Source organism: Aythya fuligula, chromosome 2 (genome assembly GCF_009819795.1).
Source record: "Aythya fuligula isolate bAytFul2 chromosome 2, bAytFul2.pri, whole genome shotgun sequence".
Taxonomy (NCBI): domain Eukaryota; kingdom Metazoa; phylum Chordata; class Aves; order Anseriformes; family Anatidae; genus Aythya; species Aythya fuligula.
In genome coordinates, this window is record NC_045560.1 from 80,112,834 (window position 1) to 80,131,143 (window position 18,310).

General features: G+C 49.0%; 1 protein-coding gene across 1 annotated transcript in view; it reads right to left on the bottom strand.

Moving 5' to 3' along the window:
• Positions 1–12,098, bottom strand: part of BCL2 (BCL2 apoptosis regulator) — an 85,706-nt gene extending 73,608 nt beyond the window's left edge. The window contains exon 1 of the mRNA XM_032182267.1: positions 10,500–12,098. Within this exon, the coding sequence (XP_032038158.1) occupies positions 10,500–11,084 (585 nt within the window). The 5' untranslated portion in view covers positions 11,085–12,098. The remainder of the gene's footprint in view (positions 1–10,499) is intronic.
• Between the last annotated feature and the right edge of the window lie 6,212 nt (positions 12,099–18,310).

An 18,310-nucleotide genomic window follows, 5' to 3' on the forward strand; every position in this document is an offset into this window, starting at 1 on the left:
GCCCACCGCATTTCTCCACCACCCTTGGAGCCCTGCTTCTAAACAGCAGAAAAACAGCATCACGTCGCCCTGGTTTCTGACATTTCTAGCTGAGAGGTGTTTCTTTAGGGATCAAAATGTCCTCAAAAACAAACAAGCTCGCTGTCCATCCCTTGCGAGGAAGCAGGTAGTTTATTCCAGCTGTCAGTGACAGCAAACCAGCTCCGCTCCCACTGTCAGTTTTAGCTCTAGGCCAGTTATTAAAATTAAACAGTTTCATTTGTGGGAATGATGTATTTGTGTCTGCAGGAGGGAGAGAAGGGAGCAGAGAGGGGAAAAAGCGAGCAAGCTTTCTAAAACAAACCCTAAGCCCATTTACACAGTGCTACGTCGTGCCAACGCTGCGTCTTCGCTCAGCCCATTAAGCTGTCACAACAGCCCCAGCCTGCAGAATGCGTTACCATACCCCAAAACATCCTTCTCCCTGCGTTGGAAAAATAAATAATAATTAAAACCAACAAACACAGGAAAACAAGTTTTTTATTTCTTGCAAAATAAATACACTATTTCCTAGGGAAACAACCACCCTTAGCAGATGGGAAGAAAAGCACAGAGAGATGCCTCAAAAAGCTTCCCCACCCCTTGTGCCACCCAGACCAGAGAGCCCTGCTCCTCATCAGCTCATCCCTGGCTTTGAGAAACACTTTACTGGCTGAGCAGGGCCAGGCAAACCTGAGGAAGCCTTTCTGTAGTTTTCCACCGCTGCACAGACGTGCCCGAGCACCCACCACAGCCAAGCCTTTGTATGGCACTTCGTGGAGCTGTGCTGGGGCTCTGCCTGTGTGCTGCTTGCTAGATGATGCCGGACACTGCTGTGTCCTGGGGGAAGCTCTGCTGCACTGGAAAAAAAAAAGCTATCAACTGCAATCGGGCCAGGATGCCACGCATCCAGTCCAGAGCCAGGCAGGTGATTTTTCTCCTGCAGCCTTTTTTGCAGACAGCCGTGAGCTACCGCAGAAGCCTGAGTGAACTCCAGGCTGGGTCATTTATTTGCGGCCTGATTGCCACCTGACATTTCAAATGAGGGATTTTATTTCCTCCCTTCTCGGTGTGCCCTGCTGCCGCATTCCAGCGCGGGAAGGAGGAAAGCACTTCCCTCTGCAGGCTTCAGAGCAGCGGCGCTATTTATTGCCGCGCATTAGTGGCTCTGGGCAAGGAAGAAGGGAACGGGCCAAGCAAGAACTTGAAAATAATACGCGCATTAGGCCTCCTTCTGGGTTATAGTCAGGACCTTTCGCATCAATCAGCAGACGGGGGATTAGATATTTAGACAGCATAATTTAGTGTGATTTGCCAGATGACTTCAGTCAAGGGTCTTTGGATGCGTCTAACTGAACTTAAATTCGCAGACACTTGGAGCACAACGTAGCGTTTACTTTTATTATGAACGAGGGAGCTTTTTACTTCAGTTTTTTTCAGTGCCATTTCTTACTTGAGCTGTGCATACATCCTTGATTAAGAAAATCTAACCGATAGGTAACACCCATCATCTTATTTTGCTAATTGAAATGCCCACTCATTTACTACTGCATATGAACTCTCCTTTGAATCGTTTTTAATTCTTTTTTACTAGTAAAAAAAAAAAAAAGACAGAAATAGGGTCCCCCTCCTACATTTCATATTACACTCTCTGAATATATCATGAGTTTTCTTCAGAAGCAAGTTCTTCCCTTTAAAGACAAAGTTGACAGAAGTTACTCCCTCCTGAAGACACAACACAGGACTTTCTGGGACCGCAGGAGGAGGCGTTTCGTTGGCCTCCAGTCCAAGGACCTGTCCTGACTTTCCACTGAGTCACCCAAGTCTCTGCAGAGCAAGCAGTTGGAATTCTGTCTCATAAGCCTCAATGCAGAAAGATAGCTTAAGCTAATGTTTACCTCATGGTCAAGCCCAAAGGTTTGATTACTAGACACTTTTAAAAAAAATATTTTTGTTTTAAAATTGCTTTTTCTGCCTATATCTGAATGGAAGCAAAGGAATAAGCATGCACAAAGACACTTTGCATCTGTGCACATAACATAGCTTATTATTACTTACCCTGAGGCGCCACATCAGCTGTTACATGCGCATTTTGTGGGAATGGAAAAGGAAGGAAAATCTCCCCCATTACACAAATGCCTGATGAACTGTGCTGATAGATAAAGGAAAAAAATAAAGTTGCAAGTTGCCATTCCTCATGCTGTTCGCCCTTTTCCCAAATAGAAACTACAAATCAACAGCTGAAACAAATCTTTCTAACGTTTGCTTCGCAAGTATTGCTAAACACATCCAAACAGCATATTGAAAATAGTTTAAGTCTAACTTCAATTTATTTTTTTTCTTCTTTCTTCTACCTCACCTCTTTTTGTTCAATACTGTATCTTGGTATCATGGGGGTCAACACAGTTCCCAGACCTGTAATGATGCATAGCTAGCAAGATTACCCATCTCATAGGGGGCTGACTGAAAAAGAGAGCTGTTAATGATCTGCCCCAAATCATGTAAGGGTATTCAGTGCTAGCGCCAAGGAGAGGCAGTTGAGTTTTGACTCTCAGCTGCCTTCTGTAACAACTACGTGACAGCCTCTGAATCACTATGTGGGGAAAACAGGGCCTTTTCATTTTGATTGTAGCTGGCACATATACTTAAATGACTCACTGAAGTACCCTGAAGCCCACCACCAAGCTGGCTTCGCAGACAGCAAAATGGAAACATCCTCTTTCTTCCTCCGGTAAAATAAAATAGCAATAAAATGATACATGCACTGAAAGATGTTGACTTTTTTTTTTTTTTCCTTTTAACCGACTCTAAATGTGAGAATTGCATAACAGATCCTCAGTTACTCTGTGCGGGAGTAAATTCAGTGGTGTGGGGACTCTTAAAAAATAGAAAACTATGAAATAACATGCCCCAGAGAAAGGTCTGCCCACAGCACTTAGTGTTCTAATTTCAGCAGCTAACATTAAATATATCCTCTGTTTCATCAAGGTGTATGATTGCCCTTCAAAGCAGTTTTATTTGAACATAAGTACAGATGTTCTCCTTACCCTTATAAATACCTAAACCTTCCCTGAACCCAGCTTAGTACTTCCTCCCAGAGCTCTTCCATGGAAACAGCTACAAAAGGTTAATCGTGCGTTGCAGAAAAGACTATTTTTTTTTCTATTAGTTGAAAACCTGTGGCTTTTTCATTTGATCTTATTTTTCTTGCCGCATATACAAAGTAAACACAACTACAATTGTCCAATTAAGTGCCTCTTCCTGTTCCTATTGAAGTCAATGGCAACACTTTCTAAAATCAGATTTGTTTTCTTACTCATTAGCTGTAAGATCCAGAAACCTGCAAGGAACTTTCCAGTGAGGGGAATTTAGCAAAGTCTACCAATATGCAATCATTACGACAGCAAACCAGAATTAGTATAAAATAACACAAAATAAATTCCAGACTTTTAGATGTGTTTGGAAAAGTTATTTGGTTTCATAGTCTTTCGTGAGCCAAAAAAAAAAAAAGAAAAAGAAAAAAGAAAAAAAAAAAAAGGAAAAATAAAAGCCATCAGATTGTTAATGAAACTGAAAGCCAGAGTAAAATAAAAATCCCTCAAATCTGTCATCGGCATTCATGTTTGCCAAGAAGGCCTGGATGCTATCCGGCTGCGGAAGAGAAGATTTATGGCACCGCACACCTTCATCCATCCTATTATTATACATGAAATGGAAAATAGAGCAGGCCAGAACTGCCCTCAGAAATAATCAGTATTTTGCCACCACGGAGGAACACGCGTTATCATCATTGCTAAATGACCAGGTACAAGCCCACTGGTAAATGCATTAAAACAAAACCCAGAAGAGCAGGGCCATGGAGGTGATGAGCCTCGTGAGGAAGGGGAGGTGGGCAGGGTCTGGCCCCACACAGTTTGGTGGGAGATCATTAGCAGCCATCCCGGAGGGTGCTGCGGGATGCTTTTGTGGGTATTGCTTGGGTGGCCTTGCCTAGGACCACGTGCCAGGCTCTGCTTTCCATCACGGGGCTCGACTTGCCCACCCCATGGGGACACAGCGCTGGGGGAGATGGGGTGAGCAAGGCTGCGGCTTTGCATCGCCGCACAAGCAGTGCTTACGGGAAGGGAGGGTGAGGAAAGCTTGGGACCACCAGCTGCAGATGGGGCAGAACAACGGAATGGGCAAACAGCCAAAAAAAAAAGAAAAAAAAAAAAGAAAAAAAAGCAGCCAAATGAAAATGCATGTGAGGGGAGTGGGGAGCTCGTCCTGGTTGCTCGTGATCAGGCAGGCAGCTGTGCTTTCATCAGCGCAGTCACGTGCTTCACCTTCACCTGGGTTACTAAAAAGGACAAAAACGCAATAGTCAAAAGGCTGGAATATCTCCACCCTTGGAGATCTTCAGAAAGCATCTGGATGTGGTCCTGGGCGGACCCTGCCCTGGGTGGCCCTGCCTGAGCATGGGGTTGGACCAGATGGCCTCACGCAGTCCCTTCACACTTCAACCATTCTGTCACAAACTCATTTTATGGTCAGATTTGTTACTTAACCCCATCTATCACGCTGTGTGTTGGTTACAACTGCCCTACTGCCAAAGCTGCCAACCCACGCCGTGGCCACCTGTGCCCCACGCCAGGAGCTGCAGCGGTGGCAAGAGCAGCAGGGTCCTGTGCAGTGTGGCCAGGTGGCACTGAGACCTGCAGGCCAGCCTGGCCTGGTGGCTGTGAAGCCACAGGGAGAATAAGGACACAGAAAGGCTGGCTCACCTGCATGCCAAAAACCAAACCAGAGGTTTCAAAGCGACACTCAAGCATCGCTCCTGTCTCCCCACCCACTTTTCTCCACCATCACAGGCCCAACAGACCTTAGAGCAGTATGCAAGGATGAACCACAGGGCTTAATTTTGTTTGAGACGTGATATACAGCCCCTGTGCTGCATTAAGGAGCCCAGGCCTTGGTACCTGGCCCCTGAGAAAAAGCTCCTGCTCCACACACAGGCTCACACATCACTGCTCCAGTCTCGGGACTCTGCCCACTCCTAATTTGAAGTGACGTACGGGCAAAACGAAGCCACTTATTTTTCAGCAGAGCAGCAGCTCGAGGGGGCCTGCACTGACGCAGACACAGAGCTGCCTTCTTTCTCAATACTGAAAGTGAAGCAGAACTTTTTAATAGGATTGCTGTTTGAACTTCACAGTTCTTTGCAAGATCAAGGCAAATGACATCACCTCCATAACCAAGACCAGTGGTTCTGAAATTTTAAAGGTCACGGTTAATACATGTATTAAAAAAAAAAAAGAAAAAAGAAAGAAAAGAAAAAGACTTCTGAGAAAATATGCAACCTAACATTGTTGCAGGTTACGCGGAAAGCTGTCACATTTGAAAGGGACTGGGGAGTGAGAGTTGTTTTCTTTCTCTCCTCGTTCTTCCCTCCCTGCTGCCACACAACTTCCCCGCAGAATGAATTTCTCTCTCTTCGGCAACAGCAAAAAGAAAAATATTTTGATAATATTTTGCGAATTCGATTATAAACCCACAAAGCCACAAAAACTGGCAAAAGGACCTAGAAGGTGCAACACTTGAAACTGCCAATTCATTTATTTCACTCGGTGGATTTCAGATCGCTTCCTTTCGACAGTCAAACAGTGACTTGGGGTTAGCCCCACAGGGGATTCAGCCGTGGCAAGGCCGCCTCTCACTGACAAAACCCGCGGCGCCTGCGCTGCTGCGGGGGCACCTGACTGCCAGCATGGCCCTGCCATGCACAGGACAAGTCGACACGCAGGAAAAGTGTAGGCAGTTTTGGGAAGGGACACAGTGTCAGTCCTCATACACAGGCAGGCCCCTGCATCCCACTGGCATCCATAAGGGATAGTGCCGTCCTGCTATACGCATCCACCAAACCTTGTTGGAACGATTGGTCTGTGGATTGCCACAGGGCGATTTCTCTCTCTGTGCTTCCTTCTCCAGGTGTGCCACCAACCCAAGCAGAATAGAGGGGGAAAAAAATTAAAAAAATAAAAATAAAAGAAAGGAGGAAGCTCAGTGATCGGTGCAGTCAACCCAGGAAATGGGAAACCTGGGGTCTAGCTGCTGGTCCAAGAAGCATCAACACGTTTGGCTTTAGATAGTCACCTCAGAAAGCATGTCAGAGAGTAGGAATTGGACACTCGGATTCCTCCTCCTCCACCAAATGAAATCTCACCACTGCAGAAAGAGGAGCCCCGTTGACAAAATAGAGGACACCTCGGCAAAACCAGCTGCCATCCAGCAAACAAAGCCTCCTGAGATGTCGGAAGCACAGTAGCAGAATCCCTCAGGCTGGAGACAGACTCCTAGTAAAACCTCAGGAGCAGACTTTAACCATGAACCTGCTAGGCCAAGCAGGGGCTTATCCATGGCTACATTTGCAAGTGATAATGGTGTGCAAGTGACGATGGCCAGGCCCTGGGACATAGTGGGCCTTGGGAACAGCGTTCCCGTGCAAGGCAGGGCTGCTCCCAAATGGCTCGGGTGAGGACTTGAAGGAACCTGGGAACTTCTGCCTCCAAGGTGGCTGGTGGCTGAGGCCCACCTCAGGTGCTTAAAGCCTTCTCTGTATCTGCCCTCAACTGTGGGACAGAATAAAGAACCGCAATACCAGAACAGCATTGGACCGAAGTGTACAGCTATCACATCCCTGGTTCAACCACCAATGTTATCATTTAAAATGATGTTTTCTAAATTTTCAACACAATGAGGCTTCTCTCACCTGGGCCTCTTTACATTGACATCAAAGATCTATTTGTCTACATGTACATGATGGCACCTGCATCTCCTTCCGTAGTTCTCATGTTCTTGTGCTAAGTCTTGCTTTTTCTTGGAAAGCTCATGAGAGAAGCTGTGTGTAGGACTACAAGACCCCAACGTGGAGCACAGCTAACAGACCTACACACCTGATGTTGAGTGCCCCAAGGGGGAACCTGTAGAACCTGTAGCTGCAAGACAAACGCAGTTATTGCCCGTATTACACCAGCTGCACCACATTTCATATTCCCTACATCAAAGTTTAAAGCTGTAATGCGTGCTAGTCCACTGCAAAGCCAGCCTTTCTGCCACTAAAACATCAGGCACTAGAAAATAAAATGAAGTCATACAGGTGCCAATCAGAAAGCATGCATTACACTAAGAATCACAGAATTGTCGAGGTGAGCTGGTCCTCCTCTTATTTCTTTTGTCACACAGTAAAGATGTTATCAGGCCAAAGTACAATATTGTGGTATCCTGACCTATGTGAAAATCTTTGAAAGCTGCATTTACTTGCCACCAGAACCACAAGCTAATACTAGAGCCTTCGAACAGGCAGTATCCATCTGTTGCTTTCTCTAAGTTTTGAGCAAAATATCATGCTTCATATTGCTATGCTGTTAATTCACATCCTTCTGAAAACACACGGCCAACATGTTGCCAGAACGGATTCAGAATAGGAAGGTTAATAACGAAGACACTTCAGCCTCGCTTCAGACCTGGGTGTAAGCCCCAGGCCCATACAATAGCCTAAAAGCGCACACGCGCTGTCCAGCGTGCTTGCTGCGTAACACACACTCATGACTAACTGCAACGCTCTCTTCCTAAACCATGTCCTGATGCTGCACGGCCTCTCATTAGCCCACAAATCCCCAGCATGCCAGGAAGCTAGACATGAAGCGGGAGATGGGGCTACAAAAGCAGGCACCAGGGAGCCTGGGTGATATGGAGATGTTGCATAAGGTTACACTGAGGTCCTCCAAAGCATGGCCACCTACAAGGTGATCAGCTGCTTAGGAAGAGCCACTGACGACACTGTCATGAGCTCTGCATGCAGGGCATGGTACAAGTGCCAAGCTGAAGACTGAGTTGCTTCACAGAGTTGTGTTAAAGCATGCTCTTCCACCGATGTGTCCTGAAAATTAGGAGGGAAAAAAAAAAAAAAAAAAAAAAGGATGCAGAGATCCACTGCCCCATGTCACCCTTGATTTCTTCTGGCTGAAGAGAGGATCCCAAGAGCTGCACTTGAAACTTCATTTAGTCTTTAACTCCTTGTAACAAGCTAGAAGGTTCTGCCTGTGCTTAATACTAACCAAATGACTCAGAGGTACCAACCATCAGGCAAAAGCCACCGTGGCGTAGTACTTTGCACATCTTCCATACGCATGTTGCAAATAACACGCAGCAGTACGTGGCATCACACGTACCCAGCATCAGGAGCTTTTGCTTATAGGAAACCTCAATAAACAGCTAAATGGCTGTTGATAAGAAGCATCTTTGCCTTTTAAAGGCATTTAGTGATTCTAGTTTAAGTTACGTCCATTTCTAACCATCGAGAAAGCGCTGCAGCTTTCACCTTATCTGGCCAATCATTCCTGGTAACACCTGCCTGTTCACATTCTCATTTTTATTCATTATTTACGTTTCTCCTCATACACTACGCCCACAGGACAACGCATCTCCAGCGTGCTTACAGATCTGATCCAAAGCTCGCTGGAGTCAACAGGATGACTTCACTGGCTCTGCAGCAAGCTGTGGGCCCCAGCTCCACAAACGGGCTTCCAGCCTGAAGTGGGACTTACGCACAAGTTAGGCATCCCAGCCCAGAAGAGCAAGCTGGAAATCCCTAACCCTTTCGCTGCTCATGTTTTAACCAGGGAAGCTCTCCGACAGCCTGAACTCTTTACTGATTTTTTTTTTTTTTCCATCTTCCCCCCCAATTCCACCTCAGCATCTGCTTTGGGAGAAAAACAACAGCAGCAACCCCCGGGCAGTGATCTGTGACACAGGGGATCAGAGCACAGGTCTCCCTCTTCCCAAGCGTGGTCCCAACCACTAGGTGCTGGAATCACTTCCTATACATACGTGCACATGTTTACACACACACGTACACACCCACACACGCCTGCCTGTGTATATACAGACAGACAGACAGACACGCACGTGCGCGCACACATTTTTTGCTCCCCCTCCTGGCCCCACGAGCCGTGAGTTTTTTCTTTCTGGGTGGAAGCTCCAGGTCCCGCCTGGAGCGCGGCTTGCAGCCAGGGACCTGCAGCACCCTCTGGGAGATTTCAGCTGAGAAGAAGGCCCCGAAGTCTTCCTCCCTTCGCTGGGGCAGCATGCTCATGTCCTCCATATCCCCAGACACTCGTGCCCTCGGCTCAGGTGGGCTTGGCAGAGGGAAGGCAATGCCTTTACGTTTTAATAGACGGTCAACGTGGGCGGCATGCCACCGAGCGTAACGCTAAGCCAGCGAGGGACCAAACGCTGAAAATTTAACGCTTTGCAAACGCCGGGCTTACAAACTGGGAAACACATGCTGTATTTTCCATTCCTTCACACACACCTCCCCCAAAGGCATGCCATGCAACCAAGTCCTCTCGCTGCCTGTGTTTCACGGGAGACCGAGCCTGGAATTACCGATCTCCTGGCCAGCACACCTCCATTTCCAGGTGACTGATGCTCGCTCTCAGCCCGTATATAAAGCTTCTTCTTTGGTACAGCTGTTGCCTGGTCTCACCCCAACACATGAATTTCGCAAGCTTTGTGTACATTCAGCAGGTTTGGTTTGCGGGAGAGTGGCTGGGACCACATTTTGTCACAGCATGTCAATTAATACCGGAAAAAGGAAAGAAATACCCTTCCACTTCCAAATGCGGTTATTTATTTTGGAAAGAGAGAGAGAAAAAGGGAGGGTGCTTGATTGACTACGAGCGTAAAACCTGTCCATTTTCCACAAGTGGAAATCTTCCCTTTCTGGATGATGATAAAACCAACCTCAGCCAGAGGTGCCTTCTACCCCGGAAACGTATCCGCATTTGACTTCACAACAAACGCTAAATTTTCCGGAACAATCCCATGGACCTGTCTCCCGGCACCTTTGTTTCGTGGTGAGACAAAGACAGACTTTTCACCCCAGAAACATCCTCTGCCACGGAGCCCTGTTCCAGCTGCCGCCGTGGCACCAGCAGTCACCTGCCCATTTGGTTGCCTCTAGCACCGCGCCCCCACACACGCAGTGCCCGGTGCATCACCCCAACATGCAGGGATGTCCACATGGTCCCCACATCCAGGACCTGCCACTCCCCGTGCCCATCCCCAGCCTCTGCAACCCCTTCCCATGCTGTGTTGGAACAAGCCTTGGCCAGGGCTGATGCCACCGGTGGGTGAAGGGGATGGGAAAGCGGAGCCCTCTGATGGAGAGGGCGCCTTGCTTGGCCTTTCAGCACCTGAGGAGGGAGCTGCAGCTGCTCCCCCCCACTTAAAAACCAACATTGTTTCACTGCAGCCCCACCACGAGGTGACACCCGACAGCAGAGGAGCCAGCAGAAGGCCCACACCGGTGCAAAGATGCAGCAGGCAAACCTCACATCCCGAGGTGAGCACCGAGGTGAGCACAAGTGGACACCCGTGAGCCCCAGAGCCACCCCAGCCACGGGTCATCGGAGCAGGAAAGCAAAGCACGGGGCACGTACCCAGCCTCCGTTGTCCTGGATCCAGTTGTGCAGGTGCCGGTTCAGGTACTCGGTCATCCAGGCGGCGATGCTGTCCACCAGGGGAGACATCTCCCGGTTGACGCTCTCCACGCACATGACGCCGCCGAACTCGAAGAAGGCCACGATCCGGCCCCAGTTCACCCCGTCTCGGAAGAGCTCCTCCACCACGGCCACGAAGCGGCCTCTGGCCGTGAAGGGCGTCAGGTGCAGCTGGCCGGACATCTGGGCGAAGTCCCGCTGGTAGCGACGGGAGAACTCGTCCCCGGCCTGGCGCAGGGCGAGGTGGACCACGGGGGGCGCGGGGCGCAGCCCCTCGCCCGGGGGCGCCTCGCTAGCAGCAGCCGAGCCGGGGGGCTCGGGGTGCGGGGACAGCAGCCCGGCGGGGCGGTGGCGGGAGGGAGTCCCAGCAGCAGCAACCGCAGCAGCAGCAGGAGTGAGAGCCGTAGGCGCGGGCGCCCTGTCCTCGCCGGCAGCCCAGTCGTATCCCCTCTGCGAGAGTTTATAGTGGATGTACTTCAGCACTATCTCCCGGTTATCGTAGCCTCTTCTCCCGGGATGAGCCATGATTTCCGAGAGGGAGCAGCAAGAGGAAGGGAGAGAGGAAGAAGAGGGGCAGGATGAACCCAAAAAAGTAAAGCAGCCAATGATAATAAATTTAATAACACCAAAAAATTATAATCCAGTTACGGTAGCGGGCACGGTTTCATTCATGGTGACGTGGGGGAGTTCCCAGGGTCTCGGAGGTACGGTTGTCTTCTCAGTGTTGCCTCCTCGCTTTGAGATGCACGGTATAAATACGGGCTAAAAAAACACGCTGTAAATACTCTACTTCCAGACGCACATTTATTACTTATTATAAACCTGCTTTAGCAAACACTTCCTCCTCGGTGCGGAGACACATTTTCAAAAATCTCACACTTATTCAGAACCAGGTGCATTTTCCCCTCGGTGCCGAGCTACCGGGGACAGGGAGGAGCGGGCGAACGCACACCGCCAGGGCTGCAACTCAACGCGACCTGCAAGGCAGCCTTGGGCGAGTGCTAATCCGACGCCCTGCAAGCTAGAAACCTCGACACCGCTCTTTTTAAGTGACACCAACTAAATTTCCTCTGTAAAGTACTTACTTGGGACTATAAATATGTTCCTCTGTCAAGTTTCCTCTAAAAAAAACACCGGCAACGACACGACCCAAACATCGCCAAGTCTTCAGAAACGTTAAAGCTCCGGCCGCTCTGATGCTTCAAGTCCCCGAGGGGGTGGGAAAGGGGCAAAAAAAACAAAAACAAAAACAAAAACAAAAAACAAGCTCCCTACGATTTCCAATGTTTTTTCCCAGACTCCCGTTTAAGAGGCATCTCCGGAGATCTGTCAAAGCTCAGCAAATCCCGCCTCGGAGCCCGGGGAGGCGAACAGCTCCGGAGAGACGGCAAATCCTGGAGAGCAGCTGAAGCACATCTGAAGGCAGGCTGTGGCCGAAGCGCTCCGTTTTTTCCCTCCAGTGCGCCGTAGGGGCATATGCATTTACGTAGTTTCATTCAGACACCGATCGCAGGAGCCCGGCGCTTCCACACACATAAAAAAAAAAAAAATAATAAAAATATGTATTAAAAAAAAAATAGAAAAGGAAAGAAATCAATTCTTTTTCACCAGCAGGAGCGTCGGGCGGTTTTGCTTTTTTAAAAAAGGAGGCGAGCGGCTGGCGAGCGTGGCCCCCGGCAGAAATAATGCCATTTCCCCAGCCGCTTTTGTACCCGAGGAGGAAGGAGAAGGCGACGAGGGGCGAGGACGGGCCGCCACCACCTCCACCTCCACCACCACCACCTCCACCACCACCACCGCCGCCGATGGGCACCGCTGGGCACCGCTGCCCGGCCGCGCAACCTCGGCGCAAGCTCGGCGCAAGGCTCCGGGCGGCTCCTCCGGGCTCCCCGCGCTGCTGCTGCTGCCGGCGGCGGCTCCGGGAGGCTCCGGGAGGCTGAGGGGGGGGTAAAGGAGGGGGGTGAAGGGGGAGCGGAGCGCAGCGGGGGCGGGGAGAGGCGGGGAGGAGCGGAGCCCCGTTGGGGAGTGGGGGGGGGGTGGCGGTGGAAGGGGGGAGGCTCCGGCCGCCGTGGGTTGCTAGAGCTCCGCCTCACGGTTCATTCAAGAAAAGGGGGAAAGGTGGGAGGGGAAAAAAAAATAGGAAAAGGGAAAAAGGGTGAAAAGGAAAAAAAAAAAAAAGGGAAAGGGGGAGAGGGCGAGCAGCCCCGCGCCGCCCGGGCCCGCCCTCCATCGCGGCGGGCGCGGGGCTGGGGCCGGCGGCGGGGCGGCGGCGGGGCGGGGCGGTGGCCTCCTCCTCCTCCTCCTCCTCTTCCTCCTCCTTCTCCTCCTCCTCTTCTTCCTCCTCCTCCTCCTCCTCCTCCCCCGAGGAAGCGGGCGGCGGGGGCCGGCAGCGCCGCGGGTGGCTCCGCGCCGCCCCCCCGAGGTCGCTGCGGCTGCACGGATTTGTTTCCAAAGAAGAAATTAAAATAATAAAAAATTAATTAAAAATACAAAAATTATACAAAATATACAAAATAGAAAAGCTAAGGGTGGTGAGGAATAAACCGAGGCGCCCCCTTCCGTAAAAGCCCCCGGGGGCTGTCCCCGCTGCAGCCCCGGCGCGCACCTGCTGCCGCTGCCCGTGGGTAAGGGGAATTTTAGGGCTTTTTGCAGGAGGGGGCGCCCCGTGCCCCCCTAAACCCGGCCCGGGGGGCTTCGGGGGGACAGGAGGGCAAGGGGCCGAAGGGCAGGGACGAGCGGTGCCGGGCCGGGAGGTGGGGAGAAATCCCAGGGGAAAGGGGGGCGAGGAGCTGCTCAGCGCCTCCCTCTGCTGAGGAGGGAGATGCGCCAGAAGCCCGATTGAATCACCCTGCCTGGTTTTGTCTATAAGCCCACCCGGGGGTGATGGGGATGACGATCCCGTGCATGAACCCCCCCAGGAAAAAAAACAAAAACACATGAATTAAGCCTGGACCGGGCGTTTGCTCCGACGGGGGGTCCCTAGGGCAGGGATGCTGCCCCTTCACCCCCCTTTTCCCTCCGGTCTCCACTCCGAGAGCTGCCCGGCAGCAGGACAAAGCTCTTGGGGAGGGGGCTGCCGACGAGAAGCCCCCCACCCGCAGCAGGGACACCCCCTTTCGCTTCGGGGAGCCCCCCTGCATCCCCGAGCCGGCACCCTGCGGCACAGCCCCGGCGGGGTGCTGTTGCCACCCAGCGGCCGCCGCTGGCCCCCCAGCAGTATTTTTTTTTCCTCCCTCCTGCCGGGAGAGGGAAGGAAGAGTCCCCTGTGTCCCCTGGGTCCCCTCCCGGCGTGGCCAGGTGCCTGGATGCTGGGCGGCAGCCCCCCGAAGGGAAGGCTTTGGGGATGCATCGCTCCTGATAAGGAGGCGTGGAAAATGCCCCGGAATTTGCTCAGGGCATTTCGTGTGGGGGGACGTGTAAGACCATCGAAACGAGCAGAGAACATGTGAACAGGAAAATAGTTTTAGAATTTGTAACCGATTTCTGGTAGCAACAGGTACAGCAAAACTTCAGGAGATGCTCTGTTTGGAGGGGGTTTAGTAGGGATGCTTTTTTTTTCCCCCTACAACATCCAGCACTTTGCTATAGCAATGAGAGATCCCAGCCTTTCTGAAAGGCTAATACGACAACAGCAGTCATGACTGACAGGAAAGCTTGCTATAACACCAAACATGGCTGAGACCAAGAGATGGAAACCACACGAGAAAAATCCTAGGAACTGCTCGCTTTAAACTAGGGCATTAAGGGTGAGTCATTGGGAAACAAAACTGTGCCTTGAGGAAGGACAAACTGGGCTCTGGTGTAATAAAAAAAGAAAAAAAAAAAAAAAAAAGCGCATTTAAAGTCTTTTTTTTTTTTTTCTTATTGTGTCCAATGCATTGCAGCTAACCTGCATTTATGCCTGCAATTGAAGGGAGCGGCATCTTAAACCCAATTATAACGCCACCTGAGTGGGTGATGAGCGTGTATTCAAGTTTCACAAGTTTGCATTACAGTACCGGTTTTTGCCTTGTTTGTTTGAGCTCAGCGGGATAAAACAGCAGCTAAAAAGGCATCCAAAATGCAGGCAACATATTTTTTTGGGGGTATATAGAACAAAGCAGCGAGAGAGGCTCAGGATGTAACGAGGAACATGAAATGAACGCACAGAATCAGTTAAGAAATCACTGCTGTGCTTTCAGGTAGCAGCATAACACGTTGGCTACCAAACATCTGATCCTGCAGAGCCTTCTGTGCACACGTCTATCTTCACGTGAGTGGAACCACTGAAGTTCATCAGACGAATAAAAAGAATCAGCTGCAGAAAAGATCGGAAGTAAATCAGGAAGATGAGCACCAGCTCGGATGAAAGCAGCTCACCTGAGCATTAACTGGGGCAGGAGCATCGACAAGGGGTATCAGCCAGGCCCAGCAGCGTAAAGGACAGATAATTTTGGTGAGCCAGCTTCCTTGCCTGTACTTGGGCCTTTATTTCCTATTTTCTGCCTTTTTTTATTTCCTATGCTCATGAGCAGGCAGGTTGCATAAAAGCAATTGCTTAAAGGGCTGCCGGAGCAGGCACAAATAAGCGGGGTGTGTGTTTGCTCCGTGTGACAGGACTCAATCCCTGGGCTGCTCCCCGTACAGCCCATGACACCGTAAATGCCAACTGGTGGCGTGTCCAGTGGGGCTTCAGCCACAGCTACGCTTCAGCTGGCTTTCTCCGTTCATGGCATTCGGTGCTTCTCCTTTCCACACCATCCCGTGTTTGCCCTGCACACCCTCATGCCCACCGGAGCTGCCTGTTCTACCGCTGCAACTTGCCCTGCCTAAAAGTAGCTATTGACTGCGTGACCTCGCGCGTTTGTTTCTGGCCATGAGACCATGACACCCACAGCCCTGCGGTGTCTTTGCCAAGCCACACAAAATGCCTTGGAAAGAATGCTCTTTTAGAGACCTGCCCGCCTGCATTTAATTCCTTGCTATTGACTGTGTAGCACCGTTCATTGCTAAGAGCACCTCTTCTGTTATGCTCGGTGCTGCCTAATGCTGCTATCCACTGTGGTACACAACACTTCTTAAAAAGGTTTTCTGCGTGCAAAATTAAAAGGAAAAAGTAGCATCCCTGAAGTTTGGATGAACGTTTTTCTTGTTTTTAACCGGGACCGCAGCAGGTTAACTGGAACAAATGAGCACTTCTGCAGAGCGCATTCCTGAAACGGGAGATTGCCTTTCATCCTCCCGGAGCTGCAAATGTTACAGGTGCGGAGCGGATCCTTTTTGTCTGCAGAGCACAGAAAGCTACTGTAAAAAGTTGAAAGCCCGCTTAACCTACAATTACAGTTTATTTCATGGGGCCTTAATTGGGCTTTCCAGGAAAGGCAGCGGCCTGAGAGGCTTAGGGTCCACACAGCTCCTGCCTTTCAGAGCCCTCTTAGAGTACTCATCCCTCACCCACCTTTACTTCTTGCCAAGATGTAAGGGGTGGAGGGAGGCAAAACAGCTGCAGCCAGCTCCCTGTAACAGGCCCGATGGGCACCGCTGGAAATCCTTCTCCTTGAAGAAAAAAGGGAAAGCATTTTTGAGTGAATGCCCTGAGATAAAGGCCAACACACTTCATTTTCACCGCTTTCTTCTAACAGGCTTTAAAAGGGGTATTTCACTACCAGGTAAATTGTGCCGAGAACCTTTCAAAGTCAAGACTTATTGTTTTACACATTATTTACAGCTGGTATCATTACAACATTTAACTCTGCTTTGGCCAAGGAAATCAATTCTCAGTGTTTGGTATCACGCCTAGTATTAGGCACATATGTGTTGCTTTACCATCTTGGGTTTATTTATATTTCTCTAGCACCACTACTACAGAATTAACTTCATAGTTAGAACTCGAAAGGTTTAAAATTAACATGGGGATTTCCCTCCAGGCTGAAAACAAACTTGTTTTCAACTTAGAAAAATAAAATTTCAGTCTGCCTGAGTGGCACTCTACCATACAGCAAGTTGAGTAGCATATTCCTCCCTTCAAAGTTTCACCAAAAGCCAACCTTCCCAAATCAGTTTTTCAAAATGCTTCCACTTCTCCAAGTTTGATATGCAGCATCAGGGGTTAAAAAAAATAAAACCACACTTTTCTACTTCCTTCAGTGCAAGTTTCTGTTCAGAACCTTAACAGTATTATTCCCCTCACCCCTTCCCACCGACAACGGATTAGTGTGGTATTTTATTTATTTATTTATTAACCAATTTAGTGCCTGTAGAGGTTGGAAAGCAAGGAAATGATGATGGGAGGTGTGGCAGGAGACCTCATTTAGAGTTTTCTGGGTCTCATGTGAGTCTCCCCCAAGTGACAGAGGAAAGCAAGTGACTTGACAAGGTTTTATGATCAGCTCTGACAAACACCCACCTGCTCTTGAGTGTGTCTGGTACTATCTGTAGAGGGGGAAAAAAGTGGAACTACCAAGTAATTTGGCCTTTTAACTGAAATCTACCTTTAAAAAAAAATAAAATAAAAATAAAAGCCACACTTTTACATTTTAAATTGCCTACAGGAATGAAGAGCAATCTATTTTGCCCTGATACTTTTATTGAAAGGGAAAGAAGCCAGCAGCTGCAGTTATGAGCAGAACTGTTAACTGCCCAGTGCTCCAAGATTAGCATCAGGCCCCTTGGCTTGAAAACACCAACACCCAGGCTTTTAAACATTTCAGATATCGTAAGCTTTCCTCAATCCATTTTTGACTTTGGCTCTCTGATAATTCAGTAAGAATGACTTTATAAAAGATTGAACTACTACGATTCTGGATGTGGCAGTAACCATCTTAGGGGTATTTCTCCCTTACTTACTATTTTCTTGGAGCTAGCTGTTCACTCAAGCACTCCTAGCAGAGCTGGAACAGCAATTTTACATACAGCTGCACATTCACCAGTGGCACAGAAAGACAGCCACTGTGGACCTATTATTTCTATTGTTTTCCCACTAGGAAGGAGGAGAATCACTTGGCTCATCAGGATTGACAAGCAATTCCAGAGAGCACAAGCCCCAGTTATATGCTGGCGGCATCTCCTACAGGAAGGGCAGATTCTGTCAGTTCAGTGCCACGTTCCACTACGGTTCGATGACAACATTGAGCGAAGGAGTTTTGCATCCTTTGCCATCTGCTGTACACCTCTGCCTAGGCTGCCAAAAACAGAGGAACATATTGCCCCCCTCCGCCATCCTAGAAAATTAAGAGGATCCTGCTGAACTAATCCCAGATTAAAAAAAAAAAAAAAAAAAAAAAAAACACCAAGCCCTGCAAATGAATTTAACCATTGCTCTTCATCCCTTCAAAGAACTTCAGAGTTAGAGGCTTTGTTGATCCTCCATTTATTTTGAGAAATATAAAATATGAAAACTAGTTTACAGTTCCGGCACAAGAGTGATGAAGCAGTAAGCACAAAGTTTCTTTTTACAAATAGTACTATATATTTTTTACCATTTAAAAGTGCCTAGAGTTTTTCACAGCAAATAAAGTTTATTTACCTATATCTTTTGTCTTAGTAAAATATTAAATCTATTTAAATTGCACATGAACATCTTGGTAAAGTAAACTATACGTGAAGTTACAATAAATCTGTATTTAAAGCAGACCGTCATTAGAAACTGCATGGAATGGAAGCGACTATCGAGGTCTAAATGGAATCTTAAAGACTGACCAAGAAAACAAGAGACAAGACACCGACTGATATGGCACAAGTGATTAAATTACTGACAGTTTGACAGAAGGTAG